Source organism: Cupressus sempervirens, chromosome 10 (genome assembly GCF_028749045.1).
Source record: "Cupressus sempervirens isolate cs-2001-9-10 chromosome 10, ASM2874904v1, whole genome shotgun sequence".
In the NCBI taxonomy this organism is placed as follows: Eukaryota; Viridiplantae; Streptophyta; class Pinopsida; order Cupressales; family Cupressaceae; genus Cupressus; species Cupressus sempervirens.
In genome coordinates, this window is record NC_143127.1 from 495,399,925 (window position 1) to 495,415,436 (window position 15,512).

Sequence of the window (15,512 nt, forward strand, 5' to 3'; positions counted from 1 at the left end):
GAAGGTACCTTAATATAAGTTTCAAAAAAAACAAGATGTATTTCACGAGGTTCGCACATGAACTGACTTAATGCATTCACAGAATAGCAAATATCAAGTCGAATATTCACAAGATACAACAGAGACCCAATTATATGTCTGTATAAAGTGGGATCAACTAGTCTGGATTCGGCACTTGTTTCCTTTAGCTTGTGTAAGTTGGTTTCCATAAGTGTTGACATAGGTTGACAATTCCACATTCCAAATCTTTTCAGAATATCGACAGGATACTTCTTTTGATGTAGAAAGATATTCCCAGACTTCTAACCAACTTCCAATCCAAGGAAGTAATGAAGAATCCCTAAGTGCTTCATGTCAAATTCAGAAGTCAAATCTTTGTTACACTGATTAATGAGATGGTCTTCTCCTGTAATCAGAAGGTCATCAACATGAAGAATTAGAATCACCATATCACCATTAGTTACTTTAAAGTAAAGATTGGGATCAGCATCATTCTTGGTGAATCCAAGACTTAGAAGATATTTATCAATCCTTTCATACTAGGCTCAGGGAGCCTGTTTGAGTCCATATAGAGCCCTTTTCAATTTACATACATCGAAGGCAGCATCATGAGTCACAAATCCTTCTGGTTGTTCCAAGTATACTTCTTCCTCAATTGTTCCATTTAGAAAAGCAATTTTTACATCCATTTGATGAATTTTTCAACCTTTAGTTGCTGCAATGGCTATTAAAGTTCTAACTGAGGTATACCTGGCAATTGGTGCAAAAGTTTCTTCAAAATCGATTCCTTTTTTTTGAGAGAATCCTCTAGCCACAAAACAAGCTTTATGTTTTTCAATGCTACCATCTGCAGCATACTTAACTTTGAAGAGCCATTTGCATGAAACAACAAATTTTCCTTGAAGTCTAGGAACTATATCCCAAACATCATTTTTTAGTATGGATTGATACTCTTCCACCATTGCATCTTTCCAAACGTGATGTTTATGTGTTGTTGAAGCATTAGAAGGTTCAGAGTTTGGAATATTGCACATGAATGCATTGTATGTTAATTTTCAAGGTCTTTTGCTTTCTCTGAATGTCCCTGAAGGTGCTGCAAATTCATCTCCTTCCTCTATAATTTTCCTTGCCCAAAGTGGCCTTTTAGAATTATTATCAAGACTCTCTTCTGGAGTCTCTGGAAGGATCTCATTTTCATTTGAAGTCTCTTCAAGGTACTCCCTCTAAATCTCAAGAGCAGAAGCCTCTTCTAGGGAATGGAATAAGTCATCTGTATCTAGTTCATCTGAAATTTTGGCTCTTTTGAAAGCAATATCTTCTTCAAAGATGACATCTCTGCTAAGTTCTATTTGTTTCTGTTCAAGTATGTAGATTTTGTACCCTTTTACTGTTTCACTAAAACCAATAAGAATTCATTTTCTTTCAATAGGTTCTAACTTTTTCCTTTTCTCCTTGGGTACATGAACATACACAGGACATCCAGATATCCTTAAATGGCTAATGTCAGGTTTCATTCCTGAAAATGCTTCTTTAGGAGTTTTGTTGTCCAAATGTGAGTGAGGACATCTGTTCCGAATATAGATTGTTGTATTAGATTCTTCAGCCCAAAATGACATGCTCAAGTTTTGATCATATATCATAGCCCTAGCAGCTTTTACAATGGTTCTATTCAACAACTCTATTTTGTTGAGGATTGTAGGGAACTATAAACTCCCTCTTAATCCCGGCAAGTTTGTAGAATTCTTTAAATATTTCAGAAGTGTATTCTTTCCCATTATCTGTTCTTAGAACTTTAATTTTCTTTTCTAAGGAGTTTTCAGTGATAGTTTTGAATTCTTTAAATTTAGAAAGAATCTCTTCAAATTCTTTGCAATTAAGGAATTATATCCATGTCGTCCTTGAAAAATCATCAACAAATATCACATAGTACAAGAACCCTCCTATGGATGTTGTAGACATGGGCAGAGTGCACTAGTTCTAACACATCTTTAGTTTTGCTCAAACTATGAGGAAATGACTTATTAGTGTTTTTCCCCAAGGCACAGACTTTGCAAGATTCATTGTGAATATGACTTAATTTGTGCATTCTAGTTACCAACTACTCCATAGATGTTAGAGCACAAAAGTTGATATGACCTAATCTTCTATGCAAGATTTCATTTGAATCTGAAGTCTCATGAACAAGTGCAAGATTTGTCTTAGTGCAAAGCTCATATAATAGTCCTTGACAAACTCCTATTGTTTGAGCCTTCTTTATAGTTGAATTATTAGCACATGCTAGCACTTTGCTTCCTATGAAAGTAATTCTATAACCATCATCTTCAAGTATTGATATAGATATTAAATTCCTTTTAATACCTGGTACATATAGAACTCCAGAAAGCTAAATAGATTTTCCGGATTTTAATTTGATGGTGTAGGTCCAAATTCCTTTTACAGAATGTGCAGAATCATCCCCAAATGTAACTTCTTCATCTGTTTCTATTTGCATGCTTTCTAGGTTATCTTGATATCCAGTGATGTGTCTTGAAGATCCACTATCAATTATCCAAGTGTTGGACTTGGTTGATATTTGACTAAACAAGGCTGAGTAGAAGGCATATTTTTCAAAATCTTGACCTTCGATTGATTTATCAGTTTTGGCAAATGATGCTTAAAGTTTTGATCAATCAGAACAATTTAGTGCATAATGTCCATATTGATCACATCTAAAACATTGAATTTTGGACAAGTCTTTCTTCTGATTTGACTATCCTTTTCCATGAAAGTTTCTTTTCCTTTTGGTGTTCTTCTTCTTACCCTTATGAGAGTTGGTGGTAAGAATATGAATGTTTTCATCTAAGGTTTTATGTTTTCCTTTAATCATTAATCTTGACGCTTCTCGAAGACAATCAGATCTTAATCGATCTACTTTTGGGATTTTAGATGTTGCACTTATACCTTGTAGAAAGGACTCCCAAGAATTTGGTAGTCCTCCTAACGCTATTAGGGATAATTCTTAATTGTCAATCTCATAACTGACTGCAGATAATTGATCTCTCAATTCTGTGATTCTCGTGAAGAAGGCATTTACTATTTCTCCTTTATTCATGCTGATATTATTCATTTGTCTTTTAAGAGCAAGTTTTCTATCAATATTATTTACTATTAATGCATTTTCAAGAGCTTTAAACATGTGATATGTTGTTGCATGTTTTGCCACAATAGGCACTATGTGATCTCGAACGGCATTCACAATTATCTTCATGGTCTTCTCATTATTCTTGATCCATAGAGTTTTCTCTGGATCATCTTTGGGTTCTTCCTTTTCTTCTCTTACAAAGGAATCTAATTTGTTCTCTTTTACTAGCATCATTATACGAAGTTTCTAAGATTCAAAGTTATTAGCACTTGTAAGGTGGTGATCGAATCTTAACATGTTTGTCATCTTGAAGAGTAATGAGAGACTACAACTTAATGTGAAATCTAATCTCTTAAACTTAATGAGATCTCTCCTTAACAAGGCTCTAATACCATGTAAATTTTCTTACCAAATTCCAATGTGAGGCTGACTGATGCACAATTTGATTGCAGATTTGAACACTAATGTTAGTGAATTTGAATTGCTCCAGAATCTATATATAAGTTAGTACAGAAATAACAGAGATAACAAAGATGTTCTTTAACTTGAGATGCTATCAATCCTTTGATATAATTGCATTAATTGATTTCTATGCCTTGTTATATTGGGCAGATCGAGTATACATATTACACAAAGGCGTGTGAGGATGAATGGGCATGTCTCTGAATGGAGACATGACCATTCACTGTCATACCAGTTCAATGTTTGTTTATCATACCCGATTATAGTTAGACTTAACACAAGTCTTAAACATGTATAACGGATCATAATGAACTCGATTCATATGCAGCCCGATATTTATATAGATCGATAATGATCTTTAAATCAAAGAATCAGAATAAGTTTCGATCATGGCTGAGATGTGATCTCAAATAATATATATATGTTCATCAGTTCAACTGTATCGATCATATGCAGAATTACATATACTGCAATTATATATATAACAGTATGTACATCATACTGGTATACATATATACATATGTATATATAGATCTGATCACAGTCATTGTCAGACCGAAGCTACATGCTTTAACAAAAATGATGAAAAAGGGAGTCATCAAGACTCAACTACTGTGCACATTCAAGAATCACCAAACATTATATCTTTAGCACCGAGTTCCGTGAGCACAGACTTTGACTACCAGGCACATTGGCAGAATGTTGTGCATGAGACCATACCAGTCACAATTTCATTGACACAAACAGAGAATGAAGTAGAGAAGAAAGAAAAGGAGCTAGAAAGGCAAGATAAGATGGAAATGCAGCCATCACAAACTTTAGTAGAACAAAGAACTGATACTTCAATTTAGGAGGATGAATTAAATAAGGAGAGACAGATAACTGTTTTACAGACCCCTCCTAAGGCAACAGAGACTACCACTGCAAGCACTTCAAAATCACAAGTTTGCCACAAGATGTTACAAATATGTTTGACAGAAACATGGATATACAGAAGTACGATATACGGAAGTACAAACAGTTGTCAGCATTTTCTATTGGGAAGAGTGCAGAAGAAACTGGCAAAACGAGCAAAAATGCAGAGAGACTACTGGATAAGACCATAGAGAAGCTACATAGCACTTTACCCTTTCTAGTACAACTAAGTGAGCAGAACATTGAGAAGAAAGCTGAGAATATCATAGCAGAATTTGACAGTCATTATTCTACTCTGGAAGAGGTAATAAAGATAAAGATTCAAGAAGAACACGATGGACAACTTTTCAATACAGTATAAAATAACATCATTAAGTGACATTTCAATGCTAGACACATGTATCAAAGAAATGAGGAAATGTATCATTGAGGGAAAGAACTTGTGCGTGGAATGTGCTTTAGCACATAAACATACATAAGCTATCTCAAATGCAATAAGGACAAGGAACAAGAAATAGAAAAACTAATTGATGACTTGAGAAACAAAGAACTCAACTTAATTGAATATAATCAGAAGATTGGACAAGCAGGTGATGAGTTGAGATTATTGCAGAATGACAAAGAAAGATTGTTGAAGAAATTCAATTTACTGAGAGATCACTTGATTCCCAAGGTGAATGTAATTCAAAAACACCTTGACGCTCTCTTGGAGGCAAAGACATCTTATGGAAAGTTTGCCTCTACAGACTTGGAAACAGCAGAGCTTGCAGCCTATGGCGTATGCGGAGTAATAAGTGTTGCTGAGGTGGTGAAATCTTCATGGGAAGAAGATCTGAAGAATTTAAAGGCTAATTTTTCTGATTGTATCAATCTTTTGAGCAGCAAGTCAACATGAAACAAGCAAGCAAGATCTACAATTTCAACTTGTACATCTACTTTTGGACTCACCTTTGTCATTGATGTCAAAGAGGGAGAAATATAATAGTAAGAAAAAATTGTAAGTACTCTATACTATAGAAATTATGTATGGGGGAGATATAAGTTAGTATAATCTCAGAGGGAGCATAGGATGTAAAAGATGGTATGATAAATGAATGATGATCCACAATTTTGAAATTTTCACAAGGCCACAATTTTGTAATTTTGGACACTTAGCCAATTCCCATACATTGTCATCAATGCCAACGAGGGAGATTGTTGGCAATTTGGATAAGGTAGTATGTTAGTGTTGTCATTTATGTCAACATGTAGCCTATTTTAAGATAGCAAAATGAAAGGACAAGTTTGAAGGCATAATACTCCAAAAAAAGTCTAAGTACATATCAACGTAACAGGGAACACTCATCTTATTTTGTTTAGCGCAGTTCATTGGAGGCACGTGGGATTGTGCGCACTTACACAAAGATAGTACAGACCCTATAAAGCACGTGGGTAAAAGTGCTTAAGATTTGGTTATGTACGGAAGGAGTTATTGCAGATTTACTAGTAATAGCTTACCAGGACAAAACAATGTTAAAGGCAGAACAAAAGCATTTTGGTTAAGGAATTGTTTTGGTTTACCAAAACAATCACTTGACAATGCTGGGATGACATCTTAGATGTTAACCATATGTGGCAAAAGATGATTCAAAAGATTTAGCAAAGTATCATGCAGCAAGTCCGACAGAACAAAGTTTTTGGTATAAAAGGAAGAACATTTTGTTTAGCGAAGTGTGTCATTGCATTGTAATGATATAATTTTTGAATGTGCATTTTTCGTGATCAGTGTAGATGGGAATTTGATGCTAGTACAGAGCAGAACCTTTGTATGATCAGTTTTGAAGAAGAAACCAAAAGGCACATCAGATATTGAAGATATCAGAACTGAATAAAGGTTTTGTATCTATCTCTATTGATAGCATTGTAAAATTGTATATGCATGTTTGAGCAGTGGGCTCTTCTTGCACTCTATTGTAATACCAACTCCTAACAAGGTCAAGGCTTCTAGCAAGGCCTAGTCCTCTAACAAGGGAGATACACAATACGGATGTAATAGACTCCTAATAGGATCAATATCTTTCACAAGACACTTTTGATTAGTGGATCATTTTATGGGTACCATCCCCACCGGGGTTTTCCCTAGGCCAGTAATACCCCTAGTTAACAAATAATGGTGTTATGAGTTACATTATGTTATGCTTATGTTTATTTTTCAGTTTGATCATCTATGCAAGTTTAAAGGTTGTTAATAATATCTATAGTTAGACAAAAGTTTATGGATCACTAATTCGTACCCCCTCCCTCCCCCACGCCTCCTCCTCTCAGTATTCCTTATTTCTAACAATGTTTGTATTGACAGCTAAGTTCTGACATAGACAACTCTTGAAACTCAACCCATTACACATCATTGACATATTTAAACGCAGTATGGAAATACTATATTATACTCATAACACCAAAACATTAAAACACCAAAATATATCAATTTTTCCTTTATCCAAGTCTAAAGAACGTGACAAATACAAAGAAGCAAAAAAATATTGGAATACAACATGAATAGCGTAGATATTCTTACAATGTACCCTTCACAAGAATGATCAATTGGTGGAGAGCCATTGGGGCCAACTTGGAAGAGTGGCATCCATTGATGAAGGGGCACTGCCAATAGGTATGAAGGAAGAATGGATCTCCCTTTCTTATCCTCCATCATAAACACAACCTATAGTAGATCAAATAATAAAACTGCGTATTAAGAAGAGTAGTGCTCAGGGAAGACAATAGTTGTATATCGTCTATGGTTGGGAGGGCAAAAATTATGTGTCATTGCACATGGTTAATCGAGCACACAAAGATGTTAGGAAGGCTATAAAAAGGGAACATTACACTCTCACCAACCCATCATGGACTCTACTATAAGTCTTGATTCTTATGCTTATGAATTTGTAGAAAACATTGATCACTTAAAACTTTAATAATTAATCATTTCAATTTTTACATTTTGTCTTGAATATTGGACTACTTACTCTTGAATTCTTGCAAACATGGATCTATAATGTACATTGAATTGTTGGGTTTTCTCTAAGATAGTGGAGCATATATCTAGAATATTTACATCAGAGTATGGCAATACATTGTTATTTGAATTTTTTGTTTTAATTGATTATTTTTATGCTTACATTGTATGCATTTTGAGCATTTTGAAATTTTGACTAATTTATAGTTTCAATCGAACCCTCTTTCCTATATGATAAAATTTTCCAATCAATAAATATATCTTTTTATGACAAAAGAGGTACATACCCAGCCTTGATAAGGTTACGCGCCATAGGAGAACCCATAATTCCAAGACCTAGAAAGCCTATGCGTGTAGATGACTTCTCTTTACCTGCAATATTTCAAACCAAGATCAAAAGAATGATAGAAATTGGACGGACAATCTAGACTGATTCTAAACATAGATGTTTGAACCATTAATCCTCTTTCTAAAGAAAAATTGCATGGGCTATAGTTTGCCAAATGTAGAAATTGTCAAACAAAATGTTGCTTTTCTTGCATGTGGAGGATTTAGTTTAATTTTAGAACTTACACAAAACAAGAAGCTTTTGTAAGCAAGGATGTTTCATTCATTGAACAATAAGTAAAAGTAGGAACATGTCAATGTTAAGCTTTAGTTAGAAGTATTTTAATTACATATTATTTGACTTTCAATTTTATATTTAGGAAATGCTTATAAAGAGCAACATTTTAATTTAATAACTCCAAAACCCATATAGCGGATAAAACCATCAATGTAGTACAATAACTCTCTTTGCCTTGCACGATGTAGATACAAAATTATAAATATTTGTCAACCAATAGATTTTTTATACACAAAATATTAATACCATGAAACAGAATTCTAAAATGGCCATGAAAAATTATTAGTTGAGAAAGCACCATTTCAAGGAAATAATTGTATTAAATTTTAATGTTTATAAGTGACATAGTAAATAACTGTGGCTCATAAGTAGGTTAATTACAAGAAGCACAGTAAGATAAAACTTAAAAGTGAAATGATCTAATATATAACTTTTCTTTTTAAGATGGTACTTTTGTATTCTGCACCGCCTGCAGGTAGGGCTTCTATTGTGCCTCTTGTTACCAGAATGGGGGTGTTTGGTAGGGTTTTAATTCTCATGATCACAAGTAGGTGCGGAAGAATGGCGGGTATAGCAATGGGTGGGGTGTTTTGAAGGAAAAGAAGCTCTTCGTGGAAAACGAAAGCAATTGGCAAAATGGAGACGTAGCTCCACAAGGTTCAAACACAGAGCCACTATTAATTCCACCACAAAACAAATGTTTGAACGAAGTGTGGGTGAGTGAACCAGATAGGCAGCGAGCATGGTAGAAGGTGGGTGCTCAATTAGAGACAACGGGAAAGGAGGATACAGGCGTTATCAATGCAGGACTGAGTGGTGAGGGCATTGGGGTTTCTAAGCAACTGTGCATGTTGGGGGAGGTTTTGGGGGATTTAATCAAACCCAAAAATGATAGGCCTATTACGGTGGACATAGAAGATGTAATAGCGAAAGAAGTGAACCACAATGTAGAGGTTTTCTCTGCATTGGGATTGATTGGGCGTTTCAGGGGATTTTGGCCCAGCGTGAGTGAGCTTCATGTATGAAGCTTCGAGATCTGGGAGCCTGTCTTTGTTTTCCCTAATGGGTAACAGAACTAAATGCATATATATAGAGAGAGAGAGGGAGAAAGGTACTTACACCGAATGGAAAGAGAGAACAGTCATATTATATTCATAGCTTAGTCACCATACACAATAGTATTTTATAACGAGGCGAACCATCGCAACTGTGTAACTCCCTTGGATGTGCCAACCATCTAACTACCCAATATCCTGGCAACAGTCTTGGAAGGAGTTAGAGGTTTCTTCATTGTGGTTTTTGAAAATGTTGAAGACGAGACAAAGATATTATGTAATGGCATTTGGAGCTTGAAGCAAAAGTTCATGTTGATGCTGAAACCATGGCACCCTACATTCTGTCCACCTACTAAGACTTTTGACATGATTTCATTATGGGTGCATCTTCCAAATCTGCCTCTGCAACTCTGGCTTGAATCTTGTCTTTAAGTTATAGGTAACTCTTTGGGAAATTTCTTAAAGATTGATGAGAGTTATTCAAATTTATTGCATTCTACCTATGCACGGATATTGGTGGAAATAGATATTTCTGATGGTCTTCCCCCAGAGATAATGCTTAAAACTGTGGATGGGTGTTGGGTACAACCTCTGGAAATATGAGGGAATTCCATTAGATGTAGAAGGTGTTTTCAAACAGGGCATAAAGCTACCCAGTGCTCTAAACAGCATTTTGCCAAGACAGCCTCTTGGTAGAAAGATGTCTCAAACCATCATTATATAGTGGAAAAGAAGGAAAAGCTACAGAAAAGTTATTCTCAAGCCGTGAATGGTGAGACATCAAACTAGGATCAAAGTAGCTCTTGTTAAGGGAGTATGGATGGAGTGGATGGTCCTATCGGAGGGGAGAATGAAAGAAAGATTGCACCTACACCTAAAGCTAGAGATAAGAAAAATTATGTAGGTTCCCACGATAATGCAAAGGAAAATCAGTTGGAGGGGAGAATGTGAGCAAGAGTGCAGCCACGCTGGAAGGAAGGGAGAAGAAAAGGCTTGTAGGTTCCCGAGATAATGTGAGGGAACAATCAATTGGAAATATGCAGCAACATGATATGAGTGGTTTGTGGAATGGTGTAGTTCAGAGGCCACTCTAACGGCATGGCAAAATGAAGCAGCCAAGGTGGAAGATGGATGGAAAACCATAAAAGGGAGAAAGAGTGTTACATCCCAATTTTTGACCTAGCTTGAAATATAGCTGTTGAGGTTCACATGAAGTCAGTTGGCAATTTAATTTGATATAATCTGGCGAAATGGTAAGATAGTTGGTCGTTATGATTTCAAGTGAAGATGACATGTTAGTTGATCATTAATCGCAAATTCATGGAATTAAGATGAAAGGTTAATTGTTATGATTATTTATGATTAAATAATATATAATTTAATTACGAAGAATTTCCTTGCAGGAAGCATGTCGAAGGGGTGCAAGCATTGTCAGAAAAGAATTAGGCAAGGCATCACCATCACTGGGCAGACGAGTAAAGGACCTAGCCAGAATGCATCCGCGGGACTTGCTTGAGTTATTTAATAATTTAATTAAAATAATTAGGATAAAATATTAAACATATATTAAAGGATTTTAAATTATCTTTTGTCATAGTATTTTTAATAATTGTTTATAAATGTTCATTTAAATTTAACAATGATTTTGGTACCATTATCATTTAATAATTTAATAGTTGTATATTATAATAATGTTCGAATTATAATAATTGCATTATTATAATCTTTGAATTTTAATCTTCCAATTCTATTTTCTTCCTTTTATTATTCTTGCTTTTAACTGATTATTGTTGGCATGTTTAATAGAATTTATGTTTTTAAATTCATTTAGACTTCTTGGAAATTCAAAATGAATCTTGTAACTATAGGAAGACGTAGAGACAGGCTTATTTTATTTAATAGTTTTCCTTATTGGATTGTCGGCATTCATTCTTTCTCCTATGGCATCCATTCTTTCCTCCTACAACCTTCGGCTTCCAAGCCATTAAATATTCAAATCCTTTCAGTTAGCATGGAAAATAATTTGAAGAAGCAACAGCGAGTAATACTGTGCATACAGCAGAGTGTCTTGCCGCAGGCTGGAGGATACCTTCAAAACCGAGTTACATATTCACAGGGCAATAAGAATCTATTAATGCATTTCATTGGAAAACGTCTTTCATTCTTACATGATTGGTATATGCATTTGTCCCTGTAATAGTCGTATAAGATTTCTCACTATTCTTGGCAAATAAATAGTTCATTTTTTAGACATCGATCTAAGATAGGGTCAACTGATTTTTATACTCAGTCTACCTTTTCAATATAAGGAACCGTCTATGTTCTTTTTCAAATCTTTATCATCAGCTGGAGATCAGTCGATTGCCATTGCAATGAATAAACATAAGTTTGCTACTGTTATATTATGCATCTTTCAGAATTTTTCTTAAAATCTATTCTCTTTGATAACATTTAATTGTGCAAATTGATATAACGTCGAATCTGAGATGAGATAATGAACCAGAGCCGGATTAGCAAACTTCTTCACGCACATGATTACCTTCAGACATTTTGTGGTGGAGTCATGTAAGACTTCTGATAAGTATTTGTTATTGAAAATCAAATTTGTCTCCTATCCATCAATTCTGATTGTAACCTTATAACATGTGATAAAATGATACCATTTAATGTATAAGTTTGTCGAATTAACCCATGCAAGTTTGTCAGTTTCTTAGAAACAATATGGCAGAGATTAATGTATAAAGCATGTCGTCCATCTTGTGAAAAGTCTATCATATTCCTTTTTGTCGTTCCATAGAAACAATATGTCTGTGAAGCATGACATCTTTCTTATTCCTTAATAAGTTTAACAAGTCTACCGACTGCCATTTATGATATTTACTGCAATGATTTACACTCAGGTCTGAGATTCTCTTATATATACATGTGTGTGTGTGTGTGTGTGTTAAAAATTTCCCTGAATTATTTAAGATAGTTATCATCTTAGATAAAATCAATTACATCCTGATATAAGTATAAATAACTGAGAATCCAGGACACCAAGGAATTCACAAGGCAAAAATGCCAGAATAGAGTGAAGAAGGTGTGGAATTTCACAGTGAATTTAACTTAATAACACCTGGGAATCATCGGTTTGGAGGCCTGAATAGGGTGATGAGGTGAAAAAGAGGAATCTGTAATAATTGAATCCATATCAGTTATGACATTTCAATATTTATCATCTAATAAGAATTAATTAATAGCTCATGCATATTTCTGTTATGGTGATCTCCTGATGCCAAGTCGTATGGCATGTTATATATTATGATGCCCAGTGGACGGAATGATGTTCCCTGTCAATTCCGGGTAGGGAGGGCCTTTCTCGTTAGAGATCGTGTGGGGATATATTGTGGTCCAAGGTTGGGTGGTTAAGCCCCTGACAATGTTTCACCTCTCTCAAGATGTCGGATATGCGTCAGACAGAGATAAGCCATGCATTCAATTGTTTATCAGAAACAAGTATTATCATTTTTATTTATGAGGTTAGATTAAATTGAAGCATTTCATTGTTATCATCATTTTACTTTCATATATATGAATAACAGATATAAGTATTTTTTCTAATCTTGAGATACTGTCACAATTAAGTGATCAGAGGAAAAGGAATCTGAAGCCCTAATTAAATTAAGAGATGACTGGAACCCTAAATGGTACAGTGGTATTAGAACCCTAATTGAATCCTTGGTATTGGAAGCCCTAGATGATTCTGTGGTAGCGGAAGCCCTAAGTGAGATAGTGGTACCAGAAGCCCTAAATGAACCGAAGGTAAATGATGCCCTAATTGATATAGTGGTATGTGATGCCCTAATTTAAAATATAGTGGTATTTATTTAAAATTATCATTTGATTTTAAGATAGCGGTTTGTAGTTGTTAGTCATCATATGAAAATTGTTATAGTGTATTTGTGGACTAACCCAAGTGGTTGCAGAAGCTTCCCTAGTTTGATTCGAACTCAGTTTTCCGAGGTATTTGGTTTTCAATTTCTATAGTAATTTCATTTGATGGTAATTCAAGTTTTTAGTTAAAAAAATGTGTATAACTGTTTTTAACGGTAAATCCTATTCTCATGAACATGAATGATATATTTGTCTTCATATGAAATGAAGTAGTAATTGTATTCCTTGTGTATGTTGAGATGTTAAATTAGACCCGGGAAATCGAGATGTTACAAAGAGGAAGAATGAAAAGAAATCCTTTGACATGACTCTTCATTCTCAGAGGAAGGGAGGAGATAAAAGCTTCTTGTGATGGCTTATTTGTGTTGGTTTTTATGTTGCTTCTAGAGATTTTTTTATCTCAGTTTCTGTTTGTTAACCTTTGTTTGGAGATTTGGCTCTCCTGGATGTAGCCATACCTAGTTTGGGCCAGGCTCTAACCCGACTTGATTAATAAAATATCACCTATTACCGACCAAAAAAAACTCAGAAGTGAAATGCAATAGACCTAATGTTGTATCCACGGGAATATTTTTGTATCCACTACCCATATATGAACCAGTTCTAGGATAAGAAAAAGGAAAAACAGGAACAAAAATCAAGAGGCCGGCATAAGGATTATCAACATTGCTTAACAAAAGTTCCTCTTTCAAATTTTGATGATAGTGAAAAAAGCATGAAACATGCTTGGATACAAAAGCTTGATACATTTGTCACACTAAAACCCATGCCATAAGAGGAGGCAATTCAGTTTGCAACCTTGATTTGAAAGAGCTGTAAAGATCCACCCTTGAGTTTTTGTCCAGCTACTACTTTTTTTTCTTCAATCCCACAGATTTGTTAAATAGTTCCCAATGGAGAGTTTCAGTTTACCCTGTTGGTACATTCTATGCTCATAAATTCTACTGTTTGCATTAAACTGATGACACATATCTGTATGCAAGTTTAGTTGGTGCACCGTTGAAGATTAGATACTATTTTCTCCTACTGCTGATATGCAATACATATTGATATAACAGAATAGAGTTGATATAACAGAATAGAGATAGTATGCTGCAAAAAAAAAAAAAAAACTCTTATTTCAGTACAATGACAATGATTGTCAAAGAACAGATATTAAACTTCAGATTTTTATTGCAGAATTCAGAGAAGGTTACAGAGATTATCATACAGTTCACATCAGCATACAAGTCTACAGACCACCTCATAGAACATTCAGCAACACAAAATAATTATCTGGTCTCTACAACAGGGATAGTTAACTTTAAATCAATGCCCTTAAGGAAGACATCTTTATGAATGGAAGTCTTGTTTGAAGTCAATGCCTTCTTCTCATCAGAAAGCTCATGCTCAAACCAAGGGAACTCACTTCAAGAGACACATCCAACACCTACTCACTCCCACATTACCTCTAGTATTCACATTTCCCAACACCAAAAGAAATCAAACCCAGCAATTGATAATGGTAATCAAACTGGTTCATGCCAATGTCTCAAACTTTACTTTAAAAAATCATGTTGGATTAATTGTCATTGATGTCAAAGGACTCTAGCTCAATTGGCAAAAAGCAGCGATCAGTTTTTTAATATATATATATATATATATATATCCTTTTACAAGTACATGACTCTGACGAGTTATCTTCTACATCAAATATGATATCCATGATGACATGGAAAGCTTCCACAATGATGGGAGTTTTGGCATGAAATTGTTGTGTTTATGACAATATCACAAAGACATCATGATGTCATGCCCAGCCATGGATATCTTTAGAACACTCTCAACTTGACCTTTGCTAGTGACCTGAATTTGTCAATTTGACAGATGATCTTCTAGAGTTGAGAACAAATATTCTTGTGATTTGATTGATCCTAGATCAGTTGTAAAGTTCTGGACAGGTAGTAGTTTTCGAGCAATTATGTTGATTACAGACATGTTGGATCACAAATCAATCAATTGGAAAGCAATAAAACTTGCTAGATTTTATCATTAAATTCTCCAATTTGATATGGCCAACTAACAGAATCCCAATGATGGTAATTCTCTGCTTCTTTGGGCTCTGTAGGACCCAGGCAAGTTTACCTATTCTCTTACTTTCCTTCACAAGTTTAGAGCTTTTTATACCAGAAGTAAATATAGCTCTTCTAAAGATCTTGAATACTTTGGGTAGCAAATTCTTGTATGCAAGTATTAAGAGTCTTCCAAAAATTTATCAATTTAACTTCTACTAACTATCTACTTCCATTTTAAAAGAAATTCAATGAATTTTGAAATTTCCTTGCTCCTTGTGACACCAACAGACCAGTCCCTTATCCAATTGGGCTTAAGAACTACGAATATTGAATTCTTTATGCTCCACTGCAA

General features: G+C 34.7%; 1 protein-coding gene across 6 annotated transcripts in view; it reads right to left on the reverse strand.

Annotated features, from left to right (window-relative positions):
- Positions 1-15,512, reverse strand: part of GLYR2 (glyoxylate reductase 2) — an 86,182-nt gene that overhangs the window by 48,029 nt on the left and 22,641 nt on the right. For 4 of the 6 annotated variants that reach the window (XM_089803377.1, XM_089803375.1, XM_089803374.1 and 1 more), the window contains exon 2: positions 7,778-7,862. In XM_089803377.1, the coding sequence (XP_089659503.1) occupies positions 7,778-7,862 (85 nt within the window). Of the gene's footprint in view, positions 1-7,052; positions 7,197-7,777; positions 7,863-15,512 lie in introns of all 6 variants that reach the window. The other 2 variants (XM_089803378.1, XM_089803379.1) reach the window with 1 other exon arrangement.